General features: G+C 45.6%; 1 protein-coding gene across 2 annotated transcripts in view; it reads right to left on the bottom strand.

Annotated features, from left to right (window-relative positions):
- The window catches only part of CALN1 (calneuron 1), a 634,386-nt gene that overhangs the window by 578,593 nt on the left and 30,028 nt on the right, over positions 1-25,765 (bottom strand). The window contains exon 1 of one of the 2 annotated variants that reach the window (XM_006859717.1): positions 12,232-12,354. The exons of the other annotated variant lie outside the window; for it this stretch is intronic. Within the exon in view, the coding sequence (XP_006859779.1) occupies positions 12,232-12,354 (123 nt within the window). Of the gene's footprint in view, positions 1-12,231; positions 12,355-25,765 lie in introns of those variants that run through there. 2 annotated transcript variants of the gene reach the window in all.

Below are 25,765 nucleotides of genomic sequence, written 5' to 3' on the forward strand. Positions count from 1 at the left end.
GTCCCCCTGCTCTCCGCAGACCTTCTGTGAAGGCCTTCATCATTCCCCTGCTCTCTGCAGACTTTCCTTGAAGGGCCTTCAGCGTCCCCCTGCTCCCTGCAGACCTTCTGTGAAGGGCCTTTCAGCATTCCCTTGCTCTCCGCAGACCTTCTGCCTGAACCTTGCTCTACAGGCACAGAGGCAGCATAGTCAACACCCTGGAGCCCCTCTTCGCCCAAGCAGTGGACCAAATGAAAACAATAAAGCTTCCTTCTACAGGAAAAAAAAAAAAAGGCTTTTATAGTAAAAAAAAGCACAAGTAAACATCTTTCTGGTGTTCTCTGTTTTCAGCCAAGATTCATCTGATGTCAGCAGTGATATCCCTCATTCCACATCCTCATTTGAATCTCTGGCAGCTTTTTATCAATGTACGGTTGCAACAATTTTTAAATTATCTTCAGCAAAATTTTACTTGCGTGTGTTATTAATGACATTGTCTGATGATTTCCGCATTCTGTTTGGTCACCTCTCTTTGGAAAGGGCACGTATATGGATCTTTTCCAATCAGTTGATCAGGTAGATGTCTTCCAAATTTCTAGTCAGAGATGAGTGAGTGCTTCCAGCGCTGCAACCATTTGTTGAAAGATTTCTGTTTGTATTCTATCAATTCCCAGAGCCTTGTTCTTGGCTAGTGCCTTCAGGGCAGCTTGGACTTCTTCCTTCCATAGCATTCGCTCTTGATCTGACTCACAGTGACCCTGTATAGGGTTCCCAAGACTATAAATCTTTATGGGAGCTGAAAATCACATCTTTCTCCCATGGAATGGCTGGTAGATTTGAACTTTTGACCTTGCGGTTAGCAGTCCAGTGCTTATCATACCACGTCACAAGAGAAAGGGACAAGATTTGGCCAGTGTAACAAAAGAGAGCAAAGCATGATGGTTAGAAGGCATTGTGGAAGCAGTGAAGCTTTCAAATGGGACTTCTGGGAGAGGCCGTTAGTGACAGACCCCCAGGAACAAGGGGTAAGTCGATTCTGGGTCTTTCTTGCAAAGTGTCTTATTTGGTAAGAAGACTCTGCAATGATTCCCAGGGGAACTTCAAAAAATTTGTGGGAAAATGTTATTGAAAGATAATGGAATATTTTCATGAACTTTTTGAACCTCCTTTGTCTTTTTTTTAAACCACCAAATAAATTCAGTTGCTGAGTTCAGTTTCGAACTGACCCACACCCTGGCATGGCTCCTATGGTTCCCACACTACCTTGTGTTAATGAGATCAGTGGGCTGATGGGAGCAGAGGTCAGCTTAGCGAAGTGAAAAGTAAAGAAACTGTGGAATGCAGGCATTTCCCCCAAAAGTTTGAAGAGTGTGAAAAAATATCATTTTCTTAAATGAGTGATACTGGAACAAAGATATATGCTTAAGGGAAAAAGGAAGAGGTTGCAGAGGCAAGAAGTGACTGGCTTACAAGCTCTCAAGAGGGAACCTAGATCCAGAGGGCATGGAGCAAGACAGAATCACCACTGAGTAGTATCCATTCTGCCTAGTCCGGGCTGATGAAAGGAGATGCGGATTGTCTCTTGTGATACAATAGCGATTAATTGTTATCAGGACTAATTGTGAGTGCTGAAAATGTAAAGGTAGATGTTTTGGGGCAAAGGGAGGGGAGTGATTAACCTTGCAGTCTAGCAGTAGAGGTCCCTGGGACCATCAAAGGAGAAGAGCAGAGAACGGAACCCTACCCAGAGAAGCAGTGATGCCAGGGATGGAGGCAGAGGCAATGATGTGGGGAGACGGAGCGGCTGGAGACTTTGGACCTAGAGAGAGAGAAGGGCGGTGTGCGGATGACAGGGGGACAGGCTTGCAGGGTATACCCTTTGGTTGATCAATGATGCATGGAAGGGATTGTAACCATGGCAAGGAAATGATATGGGGCAGTATCAACGTGAGGCTGATGTCCTCCCATGTAAACTATCACATAATTCACAATAAAGCATTAAAAAAAAAAAGGAAGAGGTTGAAGAACAGGACAGAGGAATAATAGAATTAGGACCTGAAGAGAAGGTGGCAGGAATATAGGCTTGAACATGTGTGGCAAGGGGGTTCTTGGACAGGAAGAGATAGAAGTGATGACAGAGAGGTGAGTCAAAGATTGGAGAACCATCTACCTGTGGTCTGTTTCATTGGTGAATAAGGATGAGATATCACTCTTAGAAGAGTAGGTAAGGGTTGAAAGAGTCATGGTGGAGAACAGGAAGAATACCTGACCAGGAGCTATTTGAACTATGGACCCACAATGAGGACCTTGATGGAGTTGAAGGTATGAATCAACAGAGACACCTACTCATGTCCCATGTTCATGTAGGGCTTGTGCTGAGAGTGCTCCAGAGTTAGAAGAAGAAATAGCAGTGGTGAAGAGTTGGAGAGGAGGTTGGCCCAGAGAGGAATACTACAGGGTGAGATCTCAGCGTTTGGGGCATTGTTGAGGCTACAGGAGTGAAAATCAAGAGGAAGGGAAGTCATTGGAGTTGAAGTTGAGGCACCATGAGGTGACAAAGTGGCTTGACTATCCACATAGTCATTGCAGTTCCCCAAAATGACATCAGGATTCAAGACAGAAGTAAGTTTTACAAGCTATCAAGGAATCCAAGGAATATAGGATGACCAGGAGGGAAGCCAGTGATGTCACCAAGGAGAGTTGGGAAGCGATATTGTAGATGGCATGGATTTTAACACAAGCATAAAGAAACTATGATATAAGGTCTACCCCTAAGCCCTTCAAAGGAAACATCTCACTACTCCTCTCAGGGATCCTAAAGCCCACTCATTCCCTATCCTCCAGAGACACATATGCATACCCCTGGCTTCAACTAGAGCTGGTTCTCTTTTCTATTCTGAGTACTGGGGTTACATATAAGACTTATCTTAGAAAGGCTTTTGGAACACCACTGGCAGGCCCAACCCTTCAGTGTGCCCAAGACCACACAATGAGTAGATGGTGGTACTCACTACCAAATCCAGCTTCAATACCCATGATATAGACTCTTCCCTAGACTTAGCTCACTGATGAAACATGCCTGTTTCGGGCTGGCAAGTTGAACTCTGTAGAGATCCAGTAGAGCCAGGCATTAGGGGCAGGGGAGCCTTGGAAGTTCTTGGTAAGGACATGGCACAGAGGCATGAGGAGGGCAAATGAGGATGAGTAGGCAAAGGGAGATTCGGATCAATGATCCCAATGCATCTAAGAAGGTTGGTTTGGGAATCCGTTAATGAAGGTTGAGTTCCTTCAACCTTTTTGTATCTAGATTCTCAAATCAGGGGAGAGTGTATGGGTCCTGGTTATGCAGAAACTCTTTTTGTAAGCTGTTCAGAGTAGGGTGGGAGGGAGAAACAGGGAAAGGAGGGGGAAAAAAAAACCCTTTGAATTTTCATTGCTTTCAGAGTCAGCAATTTAATGAGTCATGCATCCTAGATCCTTGCTTTGTCTACAAGTTTTCATTTCAAAATACTAAAAAACACTTTGTTTGGAACATGGACTATTTTTATCCCATATATCAACAATGCCATTTCTCTCCATATTAGCAAAGCTTCCTTCAGGTTGGGCTGGAACAGCCCAAGAGTAGTGAAGTTATTTACTTAGATGAAGATTTTGTTGAAGCTACCTGAACATCTCTCTATTCCATGGGGTCTCTCTTCTAACTGGCTTCCTAACCACCATGAGTTACCTTCAGACCAGGCCCAAAGACTCCAGATCCCATCATTCAAACAGCAGGAAAAAAGCATCCTTTCAGGTCTTCAGTCTAAAGCATCCATTCCTTGGATTCAGATTACAGAAAAGTCAACTCTTCACTGCTCCCTTGTGAGATCCTTGAGGGAAAGGAGAGGAGGAGGTCCCATCTCCAGGCCATCTCCTCCAGATACATCAGTGGATATCCTGACCACGTCTTAGCAGAGACAGAAATGGACAGTCTGGGGAATCTCTGGGAAGACAACAGGCCAGGAAGAAGACTGAAGATGGAGTAGGGGTGTCCTGCCTCTCCCAGTCCCTGCCCTCTGCATCTCTCACCACACTCTGCTGCCATGCCTCTAACCAGCTCTTTCTATCCAGCTGTTTTTGTTCCACCAAGGACATTTCGCTCCTTAGGGTCATGTGAGGACCACCAACTTTAAGGACCTCCAACAGTCTTACCAGCACTTAATGGAGAGCCAACTAACTTCAAACATGAAATCCCAAGCCAATGTTTCAAGGAAATAAGTTGAGGAGGCATTCTGCTTCTCTGACCATTGCCCCGCCTCAATTCTATCCACTTGTTTATAGGAGAAGCAGCTATATTCTTTCAACAAGACCTTCCTCTCCTGGACACAGGTGATTCAAACAGTAAGCGATGCAGAGATGAGCAGCAACGTGCCCATTTTGCCAGGAAATCTGGAGTTGAGATCACTCTGAACCAGGCTGGCTACCACCATGACAGGTAATGACAGTAACAGCTTTCACATAAACAGAGACAACAGAGAGCCAGAGCATCTGGAGTTCTCTACTTCTCTGGGTCCTAAAGCCCAGATGCATCCCCAACCTTGGATTCAATGGAGCCCTCGGGAAGTCTGCCTCACATGTTTCCATTTTCACCTTGGAGAGCTCTAGTGGATGTCTGTTACTTGCAACCAAAATGGTACCAGGAGGTATGAAAGTGATGTGGGGAGAGAAGATAGAGTACATCAAGGCTCTCTGCCTATAATTTGCCTACCCTACCCATGAGTCCTGGTGTGGCGCTGTGGGAAAATGAGCCAGACTGCAAAGCCGTTTGAACTGCAAGGTCGGTGGTTCAAGCTCACCAGCTGCTCTTCGGAAACCCTATAAGGGTCACTATGAGTCGGAATCAACTCAATGGTACTTAACAACAACCAGGTGTGGTGCTGTGGACTAATGTGTCAGACTGCGAAGTCATTTGAACTGCACAGTTGGTGGTTCAAACACACCAGCTGCTCCTTGGAAACCCTATACAGGGTCACTATGGGTCAGAATCGACTCGACGGCACTTAACAACAACAGCCCATGCTACTCATAACCACCTGAGCACCCAGAGGTAGCAATGACTCTTTGAGAAGTCTTTGGGGTTTGAGGAGGTCCCTGGCACTCTGTAGGCTAGTCCTAATACCCAGGCTGGGCTTTGTCTGAGGGACATCATCCCAGCACAGAACTAAAGGACACGGAGACAATGTTCCCAGGGAGAACAGTGCCAGAAGTTGATGTGAAAGCGTGTTCCAGATAGGCCATGTGCCCTCTCCCTCTGTGTCCAACTCCCAGGTGCTGAGACCTGGGTACCTGCAGCCCTCCCATGCTCCACTTCACCTTTGTTCTTTTTAGATATCTTTTTCTGCCCATTTCACAGAGAAGTCATCAATGAAAGTGCAGGTACGTTCCCCAGGAAAGAATAAGCTAAAGTGGGTGTATGTGTGTGTGTGAATGTGTGGTGAGAACAAGCCAGAAGAGCTAAAGACCCTCAGTTCAGACCTATGGTCCCAAAGAATAAATGTCATCTGGAAAGGAGAAGCTGTGGGAGCAGCCAGCTCGCACCCCACTGGGCTGCTGCAGCCCCCCAGAAACAGGTGAAATGAAAACATGTCATGTCAGGTAATAGCTGTAGCCAAAAAATTCTACTTCTTCAAAATACAAGAACCATTTCTTTTTTTTTAAAAATAAAGCTGAAAAAAACAGGAGTATGTTGAGCAAAAAAAATCCTTCAAACTCTACCAAAGATTGCATCTGTTGACTATATAAGACCTATTCCTCTGAAGTGTCAGCTCTCACTGGACACACAGAAATGTTTTCCTGCCCCAGCCCCCTCCCCTTCCTTCAATACACTTTGCCCAGAAGTACCCAGGATTCTATCACTTATCCCATGATGCACAAAGCCAACCAGGAATGTCATCCTTGGATTGAACTGCACCTCCTCTTGGGGCTCTATGTCTGGAAGTTATGAGCTGGGATGGAGAGAGCCAGCTTCAGGACCTTCTCACACTCTGAATGTGGTGAAATGAGTTCCTTTACGTGGCCTTTTGTCTACTCCTTTGGGGAACTAGCTAGGGAATTTTCCCCCTAAGCCCCTTTTTAACCCTCGTTTTCTACCTTAAAAGGTTTGTTACTTTTGTCCAGGTTGATTGACATTTCCCGGTAATAAGCTATAAACAACGTGATTTTGATACCTTTTTTTCTGGTCTGGGGCTACAACCTGCCTTGTGATTGGTATATAATTTACAAAGGGTTATGCAAATTGATTATGCAAATGAAGTGTTTTAGCCAACTATGCAAATAAAGTGTCTATGGCCTATCAAGAGGGGATTGGTCAGCTTGTGGTCTTGGTGAGCAGGTCTTGGAGTTGACAAGGGCCAATTTCACAGAAGTTTTTCAAACAGAATGAGTAGGAAGAGGAACAGAAGGAAGAAAGTAGAGAGAAGCAGAGAGAGAAAGGGAAGAAGCAAGGAACCTCCTGAAAGAGCTATAACAAGCCAATGACTGCAGTACTGAAGACAGTGACAGCTCTGGAAGCGGACCTGCAGCACAGTTGGGGGTGACAGACAGTAGGACCATGAGGAGGCTGTCCTCTGGGGGCTGAGAGGAAACCTGTGAGGTCAGGATGAGCTCAGAGGACTGTCCTGCACTGAAGATTGGGACTTTCCTTCCTTGCTTCCTGATCTGTATCCTGTCACTTCCTTAATAAAGCACTAAATTGTGAGTATGGTCTATGAGTTCTGTGTGGTCACTGCACAGACAATTAAACCTGGAAGAGAAGTAGAGAGTGCTGTGGGAGGGATGGCCAGCATGAGAACTGGTGAAAAGGACTGAAGAGTGGACGTAGGTCTAACATCCACATCATGGGAATCAACTTTGACCTGGTACTGGTCATCATCCCCACCCCTGAAATTAGACCTGATCTGATGCTACTACTGGGACCACCACTGCACACCTAGCCAACCTCCCTGAGAAGCACCTTGCTGTGAACCCATCCTTCAGCATACATCTACTCTGGCTCTAAAAATTTTCCAGATCTTTCTTCAAGGTCAATGAAAAAGGATCACCCTGCAGGTCAGCATACCCACTGGACAACAGACTTGTTTGTTCCCATTTGTTCCCATCCTAGATTTCCCAGAATGAGTTATGTTGGAGAAGGTTCTGGAAAGAAAGTTGTAAGGATACCAGGCCTGGGCCTTCCAGTTCCTGGAAGAAATTCCTGAGAATCAGAGATAGCCACCAAATGTTTTCCATTTCCTTTCCCCATGGTCAGCCTAAGCTTAATCCTCCACCATAAACACTCCTCACCACCACTGAGAACTGGTGGGAGAAGAGACTGGCTACTGTTGTTAGGCACCATGGAGTTGGCTCCAACTCAGAGCAACCATATGAACAACAGAACAAAACACTGGCAGGTACCAAGCAAGTACCAAGTAGTAGTAGTTGTTGTTGTTGTTAGATGCCATTGAGTCGGCACTGACTCATAGTGACCTTATGCCCAGCAGAACAAAACACTGCCCGATCCTGGGCCAACCTCACTACTGTTGCCAAACTTAAGTCCATCAATGCTGTCACTTGGCCAATCCATCTTGTTGGGGGACTTCCTCTTTTTCTCTGACCCTCCACCTTACCAAACATGATATCCTTCTCCATGGACTGGCCACTCCTGACAATATGCCCAAAGTATGAGAGATGAAGTTTGGCCATCTTGGCCTCCAAGGAGCACTCTGGCTGCACTTCTTCCAAAACAGATCTATTGGCTCTTTTGGTAGCCCGTGGCACTTTGAATATTCTCCTCCAACACCATAACGCAAAGGCATCAATGCTTCTACAGTCTTCCTTATTCACTGTCCAGTTTTTGCATGCATATGAGATTACTGAAAATACCATGGCTTGGGTCAGGCACACCTTAGTCCTCAAGCTGACATCTTTGCTCTTCAACACTTTAAAAAGGTCTTGTGCAGCAGATTCGCCCAATGCAATATGTCATTTGATTTCTTGGCTGCTGCTTCCTTGAGTGTTGATAGCTGATCCAAGGAGAATGAAGTCCTTGACAACTTCAATCTTTTCTCTGTTGATAAGAATGTTGTTTATTGGTCCAGTGGTGAGGAATTTTGTTTTCTTTACATTGAGATATAATCCATACCAAAGGCTGTGCTCTCCCAGTCATTATTACGCTTCAGCCCATCGCTGCTGCCACTGTGCCAACCCATCTCATTGGAGGTCTTCCTCTTTTTTGCTGACCCTCCAGTTTACCAAGCAAGATGTCCTTCTCCAGAGACCAGTTGCTCCTGATAACATGTCTGAAATATGAGAGGTGAAGTCTTGACATCCTGACCTCCAAGGAGCATTCTGATGGTACTTCTTCCAAGACAAGAGCTGTCTGTTCTTCTGGCAGTACATGGTGCTTTTAATATTCTTCCCTAATGTCCCCTTAAGGAGCTCTGGTAGCATAGTGGTTACAAATCAGGCTTCGAACCTTAAGGTCAGCAGTTTGAAACTACTAGCCGCTCCATGGGAGAAAGATGAAGTTTTCTACTCCCGTAAAGATTTACAGCCTCAGAAACCCTGTACAGGGTCGCTATGGGTTGGAACCGACTCGACGGCACTTAACAACAACAATGTTCCCTTGTTCTGCTCAAATAGCTGCCTCTTGGTCTATCTACAGATTCATCACAAGCAAAATTTAGAATACCCATTTTTTGCAATGTTGCCCATAGCTTGTCAAGATCCACACAGTCAAAATCCAATAAAGCATAGGTAAACATCTCCCTGGTATTCTCAGCTTTCAGCCAAGATCCATTTGATGTTGTCAATGACATCCCCCTTATTCCACATCCTCTTCTGAATCTGGCTTGAACCTCTGGCTGTTCCCTGTCAATGTGCTGTTGCAGTACTTTTAAAATTATCTTTAGCAAAATTCTACTTGCATGTGATATTAATGATATTAGCTGATGATTTCTTCATTTCTTTGGGTCACCTACCTCTCTTTGGAAAGAGCACAAATACGGATCTCTTCTAATCAGTTGGTCAGGCCTTTCAAATTTCTTGGTATAGATGAGTGAATGCCTCCAGCACTGCATCAGTTCATTGAAAGATTTCCATTTGTGACCCATCAATTCCTGAAGCTATGTTCTTTGCCAATGCCTTCAGTATAACTTGGGCTTCTTCTTTCAGTATCATTGATTCTTGATCATACGCCACCTCTTGAAATGGTTGAACATTGACTATTTCTTTTTGGTACAGTGACTCTGTGTATTCCTTCCATCTTCTTTTGATGCTTTCTAAATCATTCAATATTTTCTGCATAAAATCCTTCAATATTGCAAGTCGAGGCTTTAATCTTTTTTTCAATTCTTTCAGTTTGAGAAATGCTAAGCATGTTCTTCCCTTTTAATTTCCTGACTCCAGGTCTTTTCAGATTTCATTATAATACTTGATTTTGTCTTCTCGAGCTGCCCTTTGAAATTTTCTGTTCAACTCTTTTACCTCATTTCTTCAACTTTCCTTAGCAACTCTACACTGGAGAGTAAGTTTCAGTCTTTTCTTACATGGATTTGGTCTTGGCTTCCTTTTGCTTTCTTCCTGTAAGATGTTCCTGATGGCATCCCATAACTCTTCTGATCTTCTGTCATTAGTGTTTAATGCACCAAATCTGTTTTTAAGATGACCTCTAAATTCAGGTGGGATATTTTGGTTCTCAGGGACTTATTTTCATTTTCTTCAGCTTCAGCCTGAACTTGCACATGAGCAACTGATGGTCTGTTCTACAGTCTGCCTTTGGCCTTGCTTTGACTGATGATATGGAGCTTTTCTACTGTCTCTTCCCACAGATGTAGTCAGTTTGATTTCTGTGTATGCTATCTGGTGAAGTCCATATTTATAGTCGTTTTTTATGTTGTTTTTAAAAGGTACTTGCAATGAGTAAGTCACTGTTCTAACAAAATTCTCTGATGTGAATCTCCAGCATCATTTATATCACCAAAGCCAAATTTTCCAAAAACTGATTCTTTCTCTTTGTTTCCAACCATTGCATTCTAATGACAATAAATTATCAACACATCTTAATTTCATGTTTGATCAGTTTCAGACTGAAGAAGTTGGTAGAATTCTTCAATTTCACTATTACTGGCTTTGTGGTTGGTACTGGAGACCCAATTAAAACAGCCTAAAGGCAACAAGCCATGGTGTTTTCAACAGCCTCATATGGATGCGAAAGCTGAACAGTGAATAAGGAAGATCGTAGACGAATTGATGCCGTTGAGTTGTGGTGTTGGAGGAGAATACTGAAAGTGTCATGGACTTCCAAAAGAACCAACAGATCTGTTTTGGAAGAAGTACAACCAGAGTGCTCCTTGGAGGCCAGGATGACAAAGCTTTGTCTCTCATACTTTGGACATATTGTCTGGAGGAAACAGTCACTGGAGAAGGATGTCATGCTGGGTAAGGTGGAGGGTCAGAGAAAAAGAGGAAGACCTCTAACGAGATGGATTGGCCAGGTGGTATCATTGATGGACTCATGTGTGGCAGCGGTAGTGAAGTTGGCCCAGGATCGGACATTGTTTCGTTCTGCTGTGCATGGGGTCGCTATGAGTCGGTTCCAACTCGATGGCATCTGACAACAACAACAACAAAGGCAACAATTTCACAACATCCTCATTTATAAGACTTACCACAGAATAAACAATTCCTTGATGCCAAAATCACACAGATCAACATGTCCTTCCAGACCAGGACTGGGGAATATCTGGTCTTATGGGGTTTATGAAATCATTTGGTCTGGCCCTGCAGTTCCAGCCATCAAATTGTTGTTGTTGCTAAGTGATATCAAGTCGGGACCCTGTATAGGGTTTCTGAGGAATGGCTGGTGAGGTTGAACCACCGACCTTGCAGTCTAGCGCATTACCCCGCAGCAGTGAGCTAATTAATGTTTGACCAAATATAGCAGGCTAACTTTTAAGATGGTAATTTTGTATGGCCTGGAAATGATGTTATAACTTTTGGTAGAAAACGGGTTCCCCACCCTTGTTCTAGACAAAACCACTCAGATTGAAAATACCTCTCTATTGTATACAGCTATAAATATCTCCAAGGAAGAGGCAAACAGCAGAATTGAGGATCAAGGAAGTCAGAGGCTTGGTTATGTACGAGTCCCCTCTGCTCATCTAGAAATGAGAGGTAGGGAACCCCAGAGGTTAGGAATATACATTGGATTCAGAGCCATCTGGGTAGGAATGCCTTTGATTGTATGAACTGGGACAAACTGCTTACTGTCTGTCTGATGCTTCTCCTTTAAAAACGGAGTCACAGAAGGACAAACATTGGTGTGCTCATTTACATGAAATACCTAGACTTGGCAGATGGGTGGAGGTCAAGGTTGACTAGTGGTTACCAGGGGTAGGAGGAGGAGGAGTGGAGGTGTCACTGCTTAGGAAGCAGTGAATTTCTGTTCATAAGAGACGGGAAATTTGGCCATGGTTGTTGGTGATGCTGGCACAAGATGACTTATACGGTTGGCATCACTGAATTGTAGAGGGGAGAAATGCCGAAATGACAAAGAGTGGATTACATATAGATTTATAATCATTTAATAAGCGGGGTTCCTGAAGGATTCATTGAAATTGCTGTTACTGCTCTGTCACGTACTGGAGAGTCAATTCCAACTCATAGTGACGCTGTATAGGGTTTCTGAGGAGTGGTTGGTGGGTTTGAGCCACTGACCTTACGGTTAACAGTCTAGTGCTTATCCTAGAGCGCCACACCAGGACCCTTATTTCCTTATCCTGTGCTGCACAGTAAGCACTCTTTAAATTTTATTTCTTGCTGGTATTGCTAACAAGCAATATCAACCCCTATCCCCAACCAGTTCCTGACAAGAGTTTGTTTCCAAGGCCCTCACCTTATCCCGTCCACACATCTCAACCATGACACTTGGAAACCTGCTAGGCTCAAGAAATACAAGGCTTCAAAAGCTTCATGGAAAAATTCCGTGATCATCTCATTCCATCTTTGCACCAACTTTTTGAAGTCCCCTTTTATCATCAAATACATGAGTCCTAATGAGCAAGTTTGTCCTACCAGTGTATCAATCCCCAGTTCTCCTCTTCCCCACACCCGAACACTCAACAGCCAAGGTTCCCAGGCCCCTCCCCACCCCCTACCTGAGGACTGCCAAACACTCAAGGTCCTGAGCAAACATTTAAGAGAGAGTTTTTCTCCAAGGGGTTTGGGGGAGAAGACTTGCCAAGTGGGGAAGTTGGGGGCCTGGCTCGGCGGTAGCTCCTCGCCCCCTCGGGGGTCTCCTCGGTCCCCCTTTTCCTCATTGTCAGGCTTCCCCTCTCCAGGTTGTTCAGGCAGCCGCATTGGAGATCCAAGGCGATGTTCTCGGAGAGATTTGCAAGCACATCAAGGGAACGTCAGCGAAGACACTGAGATTCTGCAAGGGGTTGAGAGAAACTTACTGCCTGCTCACAGGGCTGGTGGGCCACTTACTCAAAGTCAGTCGCCTAAATAATTCACACCCTCCATTCCTTGTTTAAATAGCACAATGGCGCCAACACCCCCTGGCACCAGAAATATAATTACAGTTGTGACAGATGTTTAGTTATTAATAAGGTCTCAGTGTCACCAGAAGGTATTATACAACAAACCAATCATGTGCCTTTGGAACCAACCATAATAGTTACAGGTACTTTTCCATTCACCCTCCCCGGGAGGTTGGCCATAGTATAAGCAATGTGGAGAGAGCAGTCGCAGCCAACTTGATTGCAACTTGCAAGAAAGCCCAGCATCTTGCCAGCTTGATTTGTTTCCTTGCAATTGACTTCCAGAGAGCCACAGACACAAAGTGGGGAATCGAGTTAGAAATAGCCGGGTGAGGGAGAGAACTCACAGCCCAGGGCAATGTCATCCTAAAGCAAGGAGCTTCCAAGAAGAGCCTCCCTTCGCCAGCTCCAGTCCAGACTCTTCCCACGTGGATGGAGCCTCAGGGTCCACTCATTACCACTAAGTGAGTACTGAAGGCCCTCTCTCTGACTCACCATCCTTGATGACTCAGCTTGGATGTCTCTGAGCGCTCCAAATGGCTAAGCACTCCCCAGTTAACCAAAAGTGTATCCGACCACTCCGAGGCACCTCAGAAGAAAGACGTGGCGATCAACATCCCACAATATCAGCCGCTGAAAGCACTGTGGAGCATGATTCTGCTCTGACACACACGGGGCCACTGTGAATCTGCATCAACTTGATAGCGATTGCTTATCCGGTTTGTGACTCTGTTCAGGTGTTACCTCCTCTGCAGGAACCCCCATAGCCTGGTCCTGGTCTTTTTGTATGTGCTTAATTTCTGTCGTTACCACTCTACCGTCTCTGTCCTCCCACCTGCCACTAGACAGAAAAACTCGAGTCAGGGAGCAGTTCAGAGGCCTGTCGTGTTATCCAAGGCCAGGGCAGGGACAACCTTAAAATAACTGGTGCTCAATAAATATTTATTGAACTAACACTTCATCAACATTAGGTCTCTTTGGTCCCAGATAGAAAGTTAAAAACAAAAGTCATAAAACAAAGAGTCACAAGATATGTGACGTCCAGGAAGAATCTTGGCAATGACACACACACACACACACACACACGTTGTCTCCGGAGACTGGGTTCTTGCCCGAGATAGCAGGGCTGCAGCCAATAGCTACAAGCCCTGACTTCACACAATAGTCAAGTGAGTCTCCATTTCTGTTGTACGGGCCTGCACACTGCATCCTGGAGAACAGTCTCTGTGCTCCTTCCAGCCCCTGGAGCGCAGCGAGAGAGAAGTGTGTTGCCAGGCCGGGGACTGAGAGCCTCTTGAAGTCAATCATACAAAGAAGATGCTCCTAACACAACTTCAGCAAGCAGGAATCCTTGAGAGGGGTATGCACTATCATTGCTGTAGTCAGAGCCCCATCCCAGGTCAGAACCCCACATACAATGCATGCTGGGTACTCATGGGAAGGAACGGCAGACACGTCCACAAGGAGGCTGCTCCAAAGCTCTCACCTTGAGTACAAAGCCCCCTAGCCCAGGATAGGGTTGTCTAGGTGGTTCCGAGGTGCTCTTGATCTGTACATTTCTGCTTCTCTGAGGGTGGTGGGATGGAGTTGGGCCTCCCCGCAAAGTGGGAATCTTTCCTGTGGTTCATCTGGGACTCAGGGAGCCTTGTCTCAACAAAGAGCAGGTATGGAACACACCTGTGACCCAGCACCTGTCCTCAGATACACACACAGCTGTGCACATCTGCACACCCTGTGCCAATCAGCATGAGCACCCACGCACTGCCCTAACACACACACACACACATATACAATTCACGTGTTCACACACAACAGCACCCACCTACCCACACAGGTTACATGCACCCCTTTAGGCATTGAGTCTCTCCTAGTCGTTATGAGAAGTTTAAACGGAGAAACAAGTTACCTGAGCCGCAACAGTAGGGCATGTTTAAAAGAGAGAGAGTGACATTTTATTTCCAGATATGCTTTAGTTGCCATGACAGCCTAGCACCACGAACCTGTGATTGGTGGCAAAAGCAGTTTTCAAAAGAGACGAATTGGCTCCCCATATAGGGACGGTGTACCCCTCCCCTGTCTGTCCCTACCAGGCAGAGTGGACACCTGGGTAGAAGCATCTCCCCCTCAATGCGTGACTGGCTGCCAAGCAGGTGATGAGAACAGCCAGTAGCTCTCGGCAAGGATGCCCCAAGCTGATGGCCACCAGGCTTGAGCAAGAACCCAATCCACTTAATAACTTGGATCTTGATCACAGCTCTATAGCAGCGAGCGCTGGAGGCGGCAGCTCCCCAGAAAGAGCAAGTGCCCTGCTTCTCAGCTGGCCTCTGGTGGCCCTTCACTGCAGCACTCATGACGTATCAAAGAGCAAGTGCCCTGCTTCTCAGCTGGCCTCTGGTGGCCCTTCACTGCAGCACTCATGACGTATCAAAGAACCACCAGCCAGAAAAGGAGTTGTCTCCTCTTACTAAAAGCCAGCCCACACCTCCTGTTGGCTGACCTGGCCGGGAAATGATGGATGCTAAGTACCTGCCCCCAGGTGGGCCTGACTGCCCTGGCCAACTACTCAGCTCCCTGAGTTGCCACCTGGATAGAAGAGAGCCCTGCATCTCCCCATTTAACCAGAAACTTCTCCAAGACACATGGCACAACGTGCCTCCTGAGTCCTCAATGGCCTGATGCACCTTGGAACTCATTCAGAAAATGACTCTTTGTCCCCAAATTAAATGGTTACCTCATTTCCTGAGAGCAGTTCATGCCAGAATCGGTACCTTCAGTCCACTGGCCATATCTCCAGTTCTGTCATCTGAAAGGTCAGCCAGAAGCTGGTTTTGGAGCCCAGGTCTTGTACATTAGAGCTTTGAGCTAATTCCTGGACCCAAGAGATTCCCGTCACTTGTATCCCATTTCAGCAAGTAGGGCACGCTCCGTGAGCCCCAGTCAGCCACTCTTTCAGGGCCTACACCAGTCTGAGCACTCCGGCCACCCAAAAAGTAACACTAGCTTAGTTCTATCCTCAGGGTACTCCATCAGATCCGTCACTGTGAACAACCCATAATGCACAGAAATGGTGTCATGAGCTGGGTAAGAACATGGCTCATAGAATCAGACTACCCAGTTCAAGTGCTGACTCTTCATCTATCTTCACTTCAGTTCCTTCTCCTAAAAAGCAGGCCTGATAATGTTTACATTAGCCACCAACAAGTTAGCCCCCAGGTCTGACCCCATATACAATGGGATCAGATCATTGCAATCCATAAGGTTTTTTTTTACTACACCCCCACCCCCACCCCCAGTCTTCAGCACACAGTCGCTCTCCCTCTCTGGATCTAAAGTCTCCAACTGCTCCATCACTCCACGTCATTGTCTCTGCCTCCATCTCAGGCATCACTGCTTCTCTGGGTAGGGTACCGCTCTTGGCTCTTCTCCGTTGATGGTCCTAGGGACTTCCGCTCCTAGACTGGAAAGTTAATCACTCCCCTCCTTGCTATAAAACATCTACCTTTACATTTTCAACCTTCACAATCAGTCCTGATAACAATTATTCACTATTGTATCACAAGACACCCATCTACATTTAATTTCATTAGCTCTGCCTACACAGATTGGATACTACTCACTAGATTCTGCCTTCCTCCAGGTGCCCTGGCTCTAGGTTGGTGCCCTCTTGAAAGCTTGTAAGCCAGTCACTTCTTGCCTTTGTAACCACCCCCCGCCCCATTTTGGGTAGCCAATGTCCAAGTTGCCTGTCTACTCTGTGTGTGGAGGGAGTGGGAATGATTCTTGCTGTAAGGATTTGTTCCCTATTTTGAGCTACTGCTTCCATAGGTGTAGGTCAAGTTCATCAAATTGTATCAGACTACTTTTTTTCCCCCTCTTCTTTCTTCTGGTTGAGCTCTGATCATCCGGTCATTGAAGCCAGGTCAAGTGGGTATTATCTGCAAGTGTGGGTGTTCTTGTGCATATGCCCTCTCTTTTTATCAGCTGAATGCTTCACTCTCCACATTGTAGGGCTTAGAGCTCGCCACTTCATTGCTGTTTTTCCCTCATTTCCCCTTATCGGTGAGGAGAGTGGTCACCAATCAGAGCGTGTATTCCCATTGAGTCTTAGTCTTGGAAGGGGGTTTGCACTGAGGGGACCAGACCACTTGTCTTGATGTTTCCTGGGCAAGCAACTTGTTTGTTCTTGTAGTAACAGTCTGTCTGCCTATTCGTATTGTATTTTTCCTGTAGGTCTTTCTTTCAAGAAGTATCTTCTGTTCTTCTAGCCACTCCAGGCTGGTCTGCTCATCCTTTCAAGTGGAAATTTCCCATCTCTGAAGATCTGGATGTGGTTCAGGCTTCTACCTATAGTCTCATGTACTGCAGAGGCTCCACAGGAAGCCTCCTTCACTGGGCACGTTGTAGCCCCATGTTAGGTGTTCCATAAGGTTTTTATTGACTGATTTTTAGAAACAGATCTCCAGGCCTTTATTCCTAGTCTGTCTGAGTCTGAGGCTCCTCTAAAACCTGCTCAGGGTCAGAGCAGCATGCAAGCGTCCATGATTGGTGGTTGTGCATGAAATGCATTGGCTGGGAATTGACGTGGAAGGTGAGAATTTCACCATTAAACCCAACACGGCACGCCTGATGAAGACACTCTCCTCCTTTTGACACATCATAACTGCGATACAAGCTAGCTATTATTATCCACTCTATCCTTTGGGACCAATAGGCAGTGGCTGAGGACCCACTCTGCTCAGATGGGCGTTGTGTTGGACTAAGAGAGGGATGGGGTGGGAAGTACAGAAATGAATCTGTCACTGAGCTCAGACTCAAGCTGGACACACACACACACACACACACACACACACACACACACACGACAGAGAAAGAAGCTGTTCCTTCCCTTTGAAGGGCGGGTTTGACACTGAGGGTACCCAAGCTGTAGTTTGGGTTCTCCCCTTCAGTGCCACAACAAAGTGGATTCTTAAATGGATCCTTGTGCCTGATGGGGATGCCGTCTGGGCAGACGGGCCAACCACAACCTTCCAACAACTGTGGGCACTGACTGAGACTTCAGTAATACCAGCAGGGGCCAACCTCAACATCAAATCAGTTGCTGCGGAGTCAATTCCCATGATCGGTGACCCATGTGTTGCAGAGTAGAACTGTGTTCCACAGGGTCTTCCGAGCTGGGACTTTTGTAGAAACACATTGCCAGGCCTTTCTTTCGAGGCATGCGTGGTAGATTCCAATCACTCATCTTCCAGCTGTCAAACATTTTACTGTTGGCACCACCCATCAACTCCAGGGGGTCACAGAAATGCTCTCAGTTTGCTGAGGTGCCTTCATGGATTGTCTAAAACTGTAGTCACCGGAAAAAAAGTATAGCTGAGACCGTTAATGCTTATGAATGGAGCGTGTGTGCTTGCTTTATCAGTATAAATGATTCATAAATACAGGTTAGTTGGTTTTATTTAACTTCGGGAAAAGGCTGATACTCTAAGATTCAGTTCAAATGTTCAACAAAAAACTCTGCAGTGAGACGGATTGATTTTATTTGGCTTTTCTAGCCATGGTCTTGTAACACCCTCCAAATGACTGAGTAGCGGTGGTGGTATGCTGTGCAGTGCTGAGAGTCAGTTCTGACTTACAGCGACCCTGCATAGGGTTTCTGAGGCTGTAAACCTGTAAGGAAGCAGAAAGTCTCATCTTTCTCCCATGGAGTAGCTGGTGGATTTAATTGCTGACCTTGCTGTTAGCAGCCCAACTTGTAACCCACTACTCCACCAGGAAATGAGCCCTGGTGGTATACTGGTTATGCATGGAGCTGCTAACCTCAAGGTCAGCAGTTCAAAACTACCAGCCATTCCACGGGAGAAAAATAAAGCTCTCTGTTCCCATAATAATTTACAGCCTCAGAAACCCGATGCAGGGTAGCTAATGGTCACCACCACTACCTAACTACAAGGACTCCTTAAATTATCAGACAGATGTATGCAACCATGTGTGTGTGTGTGTGTGTGGGGGGGTGATAATGTGACTCCAAGTCAGTTTCAACTCATACTGACCCTGTATAGGGGTTCTGAGGTGGTAAATCTTTTCGGGAGCAGAAAATCACATCATTCTTCCATGGAGTGACTGGTAAGTTCAGACACACACTTAGTGGTTACCAGCCCAGCTCATAATCCACTACACTGCCAGGGATCCTTATATAGGGGTTGTTGTTGTGAAGTGCCGTTGAGTCGGTTCCGACCCATAGCGACCCTGTATAGGGTTTCCGAGGAGCAGCCGGTGAGCTTGAACCAACAACCTTGCAGTTCAAATGGCTTTGCAGTCTGGCGCATTAACCCACAGCACCACACCAGGACTCCTATATGGGGGAGGTAGGGGGAAGACCATGTAAATAAGGCATTTGGAACCCTAGCAAAGGGATTGATCAGTTTTGCTAAACTACGAGGCTGGATATGAGCCATCCCAGAGGCGGAACCTTGATGACCACCAAAAGGAAGAGATGGGAACAGAGCACATCCTTTGGACCAAGGGTCCCTGTGCTGGGAACCTCCTAGTCCCAGGATGCAGAGAGCCGTAACCCTGGAGACAGTGAGATGATGAGCAGCAGTGGCTGAGAAATGGCAGCCACAGAGGCAGTTGGAGCCAGGAGACCAGCAGGAGGCACTAGGGTGGGCTTCCAAACCCCTGGAGTGATAGAAGCTAAAGCTTTTAGACCAAGGCTTACAGGTGGCATGAAGTACTTCTAGTCACTTCCCAGTAGCACTAAAGAGCTTTGTAACACTTGCATGAGCAAGAAAGAGGTGGGGCTAGCTCAAGAGGCTCAAGGAACACAGGGACCAAGACACCAAAGGCCAGAGAGAGGCTTGCCTTAAAGCATCTCTGAGAAGAGTCTGTCCTCATGCAAGAACTGTATTCTGAATCTGGCTTGATATTGACTCAGAACCTAATTAGCCCATAATTATGGGTGTTGCCTGTGAGTTCTATGAGGCCGTTGTAATGAATTATTAAACCCAGCAGAGCGCTGGTGTCAGAATTGGTAAGAAAGTTTGTGAGAGGAGATAAGTCTGCCCTCCAGCTCACAGGAATCAGCCTTGAGCCGTTGATCTTGATTTTCTCCCCTTGTGGAAAGGAGGTCAGACCATCGCCATGCCATTTTTACAGACTCCCTCCATTCCAAAGGAGAGCTGGTAAAACACAGTGGTGACAAGTCGGGCTGTTAATCTCATGGCCAGCAGTTCAAATTACCAGGGGTTCTGTACAAGAAATATGAGGCTTTCTGCCCCATAAAGACTTACAGCCTCAGAAACCTTATACAGGGTCACTATGAGTTGGAACTGACTTCACGGCACACCACCACCCCGACTCCATTCCAAACACTCTGGGTATGATGTTAAGGTCTTTGTGCCTGAAGCCCCTGCTTGATGTTATGGTTAGAACTGAATCTCCTGTGATGCTTGATGATGATTTTGCAAGTGGGTCTTCCTTTCCCCAAACCCTCCATATTTGCAATACCAAACTGGATCCATGAGTTAAATGTACTTTTTTTATAATACAGTATAATGCTATTTTAGAAATACTTTTTTGGGTCAAATGATGAGTGAACATGGTTTCTAGGGGTGATATAACTAGCTGGAACCAAGAGGCCAATGGCCCAGCCACCCCCAAAGCTAAGTCATGCACTTATTGGAATTTCTGAGTGTTGCGGTTATCACTTGCTGTTGCACCGGCTCCAACTCATGGCGACCCAGGCACAACAGAACACAACGATGTTGCCTGAGCCTTCTTCACAATTATGGCTGTGCTCCTACCACTGGTCTTCTGAATGTCTCCCAACCCAGGCAGCTCATCTCCCAGCATTATACTGAGCACGCATCTGTTGTGATTTCTAATTGGCTGGCTTGGGGAAGCAGATTCCCAGACCTCTTTTCCTAGTGTGCCTTAGCCTGTAGTGCATGAGCATTTGAGACAAGGTTTTCAGAGAAGCAAATCCTCCGCTCAGACTGCTAATGAGTCAACAAATCTGGTCTTTGGGCTTGTGTTTGATGACTTGATAGAGAGGCTAACAATTGTTCAGGGACATTTGAAGTTCTTATAAAGTTTTTTATAAAGAGTATGGTAATGTAGTGGTTACAAGTCAGGCTGCCAAACTACCAGCAGTTCCATGGGAGAAAGATGAGGCTTTCTGCTCCCGTAAAGATTTACAGCCTCGAAAACCCTGCACAGGGTCACTATGAGTCGGAACCGACTCCACGGTACTTAACAATAACAACAACAACATTCAAAACACAAACCAAAGGTAAGAGCTCTGCTGCTCTGTCACATGGGAAATGTCCGCTAAGTTCTGGAAAATACCAAGAGCACAAACTAAATGCGCCCCTAGATGTGACATGCAAACTTGTTTTCTCCCTCTCTCTGCCCAAAGCCAGTTTGATGTTAAGAAAATAAAATCAGAATCCCAAGGGAAAGCCAAAATTCTAAGCCCAAATCATAAAATTGGAACTAGTTCCTCAAAAGGATCTGCACTACAATGTTTCTCTGGGTTCTACTTCCCAAGAGCCCAAAAGGTCCTCGTGTCCTGGCTCAAATTCACACAAGCAAAACACCATACCCCCTGGTTTCAAAAATCAAATTTAAGAACAATAAATGGCTCATCATAAAACTATAAATGGCTTTATTATGAAAACCATGCTGAAATAGGGATCGATTGTTACTAGTATAAACACACACACACAGACTTCAGCCTCTTTGGGATAGCTTCTTATTTTAGCTTTATTGCTTAAATCAGGAAAATTACAAGGATGCATACTATCTGTACTGCTATTCGAACTGTACTACAGATATTCAGTAGCAACAACAGGCATGTGATCAGAAAGGAAGAAACAAAATAAAACCAAAGTCTCTTTGAAGACACGATTAAGCATTTGGACAACCCCAAAGAATCACTAGAAAGTCTACTACAAATACTAAGAGAATTTATTAAAGTGATAGACAATGATGTATAGAACTGAAGAGCCTTCATAAAGAAGCAATACTGAATTGGAATGAATAGTGTCTGGAGTCCTGCTGCGGCATTGTAGGGTAAGCACTGGACTAGTGGCTGGAAGGGTGCTTGCTCAAACCCACCAGTCGCTCCTTGGAAATCCTATACAGGGTCACTATGAGTCGGAGCTGACTCGACAGCACTTAATAACAACAATGTATGAGACTGATGCATTTGCAATAATATAAATAAAGACAAGCAAATAAGTTTCATATAACTGTAGAAATTAACTCAAAAGAAATACACACAGCATTCCTAAAAATAGAAAATAAATTGAAACAAACACGCACAACTGTATTTCAGGTTGACGGCTTAATCACAGAGGGAAGGTTTTTTTCCAAGTTACTTTTAAAAATATATATTTTGACTGCACATTCCAACTGACATATGCACAGCTTAAGGACAAAAGGAACCAGAGAGAAACTATTAATACTGAGTTCATTTGGTGGCATGATCCACCAAGACTTTCAGTTAGAGAAAAAAGATACAAATATAAATCCCATTTGAATGCAATTATCAATATGAATTCATGATTTTTTTTTCTCTCTTGAAAATATATGGTGGCCCAGTGTTTGTCACTGTGAAAGGCTTTAAAGTCATGAAACGCAGTAGCAATGATGACCGCTCGTACTCCATTTGTGATCTCTAACCCCCTTCCTGTTGTAAGGAGTCGCTTCTAAGGGAGAAAACGTATACAATCAGTCAAGGGAAGCTATCAGCGATGTCAAAAGGACTTAAGAATCAACTCAAAGACATGTTCAATGACCATGTATGGGATAATTCACCATCTCAAAAACTGATATGAAGGTAATTCACTAAGACAGCAACTATTCTAAAAGGACTGATAAACAAAAGGAAGGAATCAAGGAATTATTCTGGCTTTTCTATACAGGCTGTATTTCAAGGTAACCAAGCCATTTGGAGAGTTCCTGGGTAGTGCAAACATCACACTCAGCCACTGATCGAAAGGCTGCAAGTTCTACTCCAACCATGCAATCTCAGAAGAAAGACGTGGCAATCTACTTCCAATAATAATAGTAATAATAATAACGGCTACTGGAAGCAGCGGTCAAGAGATCAGACGACGTATTGCATTAGGCAAATCTGCTGCACAGGAACTTTTTAAAGTGTTGAAGAGCAAAGATGTCAGCTTGAGGACTAAGGTACATCTGACCCAAGCCATGGTGTTTTCAATAACCTCATATGGATGCGAAAGCTGGACAGTGAATAAGGAAGATCGCAGAAGAATTGATGCCTTTGAGTTGTGGTGTTGGAGGAGAATACTAAAAGTGCCATGGACTGCCAAAAGAACCAATAGATCTGTTTTGGAAGAAGTGCAACCAGAGTGCTCCTTGGAGGCCAGGATGGCTAAGCTTCGTCTCTCATACTTTGGACATATTGTAAGGAGGGAACAGTCACTGGAAAAGGATGTCATGCTGGGTAAGGTGGAGGGTCAGAGAAAAAGAGGAAGACCCCCAACGAGATGGATCGGCCAGGTGGCATCATTGATGGCATCGAGTGTGGCAGTGGTAGTGAGGCTGGCCCAGGATCGGACATTGTTTTGTTCTGCTGTGCATGGGGTCGCTATGAGTCGGTTCCAACTTGATGGCACCTGACAACAACAACAACTGGAAACCCTATGGAACACAGCTGGGGTCACCATGAATTGGAGTTTACTCAATGGTGACTGAGTACTTTAGAACAGTAAACAAATTTCAGAGAAAGTGTATCATTAGTGTCATTTCACCGTACAAGGGTTTGAACATTACTGAGAAAACTCCCACAGAATAGGAAATCAGTGGAAACTGCCACCTCGCTTTGGTGCTCAAAGAGCCTGGGGAGGTCAGCCCTGCTCGAGGGTTGAGTGTAGTCAGATAGAAAAGTCTCCCTCTCATGGGCAGAGAGCCCCACAGACACTCCTATTCAGGAACTCTGCCAGCCTCTGCTTCCAGGGTCCAGTTAACACTGCTGGGACCCCATACTTCCCTATTCCTGTAACCTCCCAGACAAGCCTCAAAGTCTCCCTGATTCCTACTTGTCTGTACCTCGCTCTCCTTCATTCTGATTCTTTGATCATCAATGGAGCATTTCTGAAGTCAAGATGTTGCTGAGAAACACTGACATCGGGACTGAGTGAAATATCTACAAATTAGGAACATCAGGAGGCGGGCCAAAAAGGCAGCATGGCCGGGCACCTCATAACGTCATCTTTCTTACAGCAAAGACCTGAGAAAACATGCAAATGGGATTTAGAGGACAACTTTGGAGCCCTGTACATCAAAGGCAAGGCTGAAGAATCAGACCAAGCGCCAAGTGGAAGGATAGAGTGTACAAAAGCTGTGGGCATAGAGAATCGTGGACCACTAGCACCCTGCCAGGTGAACCTGCACAGCGAGGCCATGTTGAGACCAAGCCGTGTTCTCGCCGAAGCCCCTGCAATGGGTGCAGGAGTGAATCTGCACGTCCAGAGTCAGGTAGGAGCCTGCTCCATGCTACAAAAGCTAAGTGCATTCACCTCAACCACATTTCCCCCAAAACCCCCATTTTAGAGGGCTGTGGGTATCCCCCAAGCCCCTCATCCATCTCCCCACATACAAACACATCACAATCTTGGTTCTGTGGAACCCACCACTGCCATGCCCCCTGATTAGAGGTGCAAACCCCTTCATTCAATCACTCAGGACAGGGACCCTCAGACCAGCAATGCTAAGGCTTTCTGCATGGCCACAGGTGTGGGGATACATTGTGAGGAAGGCAGCCTTGCTCATGGAATGTTTTATGTACAAACCTTCAAATGGGAAACTAATTTGCTCTGTAAATTTTCACCTAACACAAAATTAAACAATAACAACACAAAAAAAACCCCACCATTTAAGTGCTTTCTCCACATCAGTCAGACTTCCAAGCACATTACATGAATTTACTCATTTAATCTGCAGAAGAGCCTAACGCTGCTGTTGTTGGTAGGTACTGTAAAGTTGGTTCCGACTCAGCGAGCTCATGCAGAACAGAAGGAAACACTGCCCGGTCCTGTGCCAACCTCACGATTGTTGCCATGTTTGAGCCCATTGTTGCTACTACTGTGCCAATCCATCTCCTCAGGGGTCTTCCTCTTTTTCTCTCACCCTCCACTATACCAAGCACAATGTCCTTCTCTGGGAACTGATTAACCTAATGAGGGAGGTACTAATCTGATGCCATCCTCATTATAAAAGGGGGGAAAAAATCTATCTATATAGGATCAAATTGACAACAACCACTCAAAAGATTAGATATGAAACTTAGAGCAGGGGACAAGTAAGTAGGGTGGGAATGGTTACACACAACTCCAAGAATATAATCAAAGTCACTGAAATGTACACACAGAATCTGTTGGATTGGTGTGTTCTGCTGCATTTAGAAGCATAAGTCAGAAAGTATTGCTACAAGTTGCTTGCCCAAGAGACATCAAGGCAAGTGGTCGGGTCCCCTCAGAGTAAACCCCCTTCCAAGACTAAGAACAATGGGAATACACGATCAGACATACTCGCTGATTGGTGACCACATTCATCACCAATAAGGGGAAGTGAGGGGAAAACAGCAATGAAGCTGCAAGCTAAGCCCTACAATGTTCAATAGACTCCTGTGAACCCAGGTGGAGACCTGGTTGGCCAGCAGTGTGGCAAGACCTGGGAACTCTTGGGCCCAGAGTCAGTGACATAGCCACAGAGGACTAGAGTGGAGAGTGAAGCATCCAGCTGATAAGAAGAGAGGGCATATGCACAAGAACGCCCACACTTGCAGATAATACCCACTTGACCTGGCTTCAATGATTGGACGATCAGAGCTCAACCAGAAAAAGAAAGAAGAAAAAAAGAATAATCTGATACAATTTTATGAACTTGACCTACACCTTTGGATGCAGTAGCTCAAAAGAGGTAACAAATCTTTATAACAAGGATCATTCCCACCCCCCTCCATAGACAGAGTAGACAGGCATGGGCAACTTGGACATTGGCTACCCAAAATGGGAGGTGTGTGTGTGGGGGGGGGTCTACAAAGTCAAGAAGAGACTGGCTTACAAGGTTTCAGGAGGGAACCTAGATCCAGAGGGCCTGGAGGAAGGTAGAATCTCCAGCGAGTAGTATACAATCTGTCTAGGCGGGGCTGATGAAAGGAGATGCGGATAGGTCTCTTGTGATACAATAGTGAATAA

This window comes from Chrysochloris asiatica, unplaced genomic scaffold, assembly GCF_000296735.1.
Source record: "Chrysochloris asiatica unplaced genomic scaffold, ChrAsi1.0 scaffold00034, whole genome shotgun sequence".
Classification (NCBI taxonomy): domain Eukaryota; kingdom Metazoa; phylum Chordata; class Mammalia; order Afrosoricida; family Chrysochloridae; genus Chrysochloris; species Chrysochloris asiatica.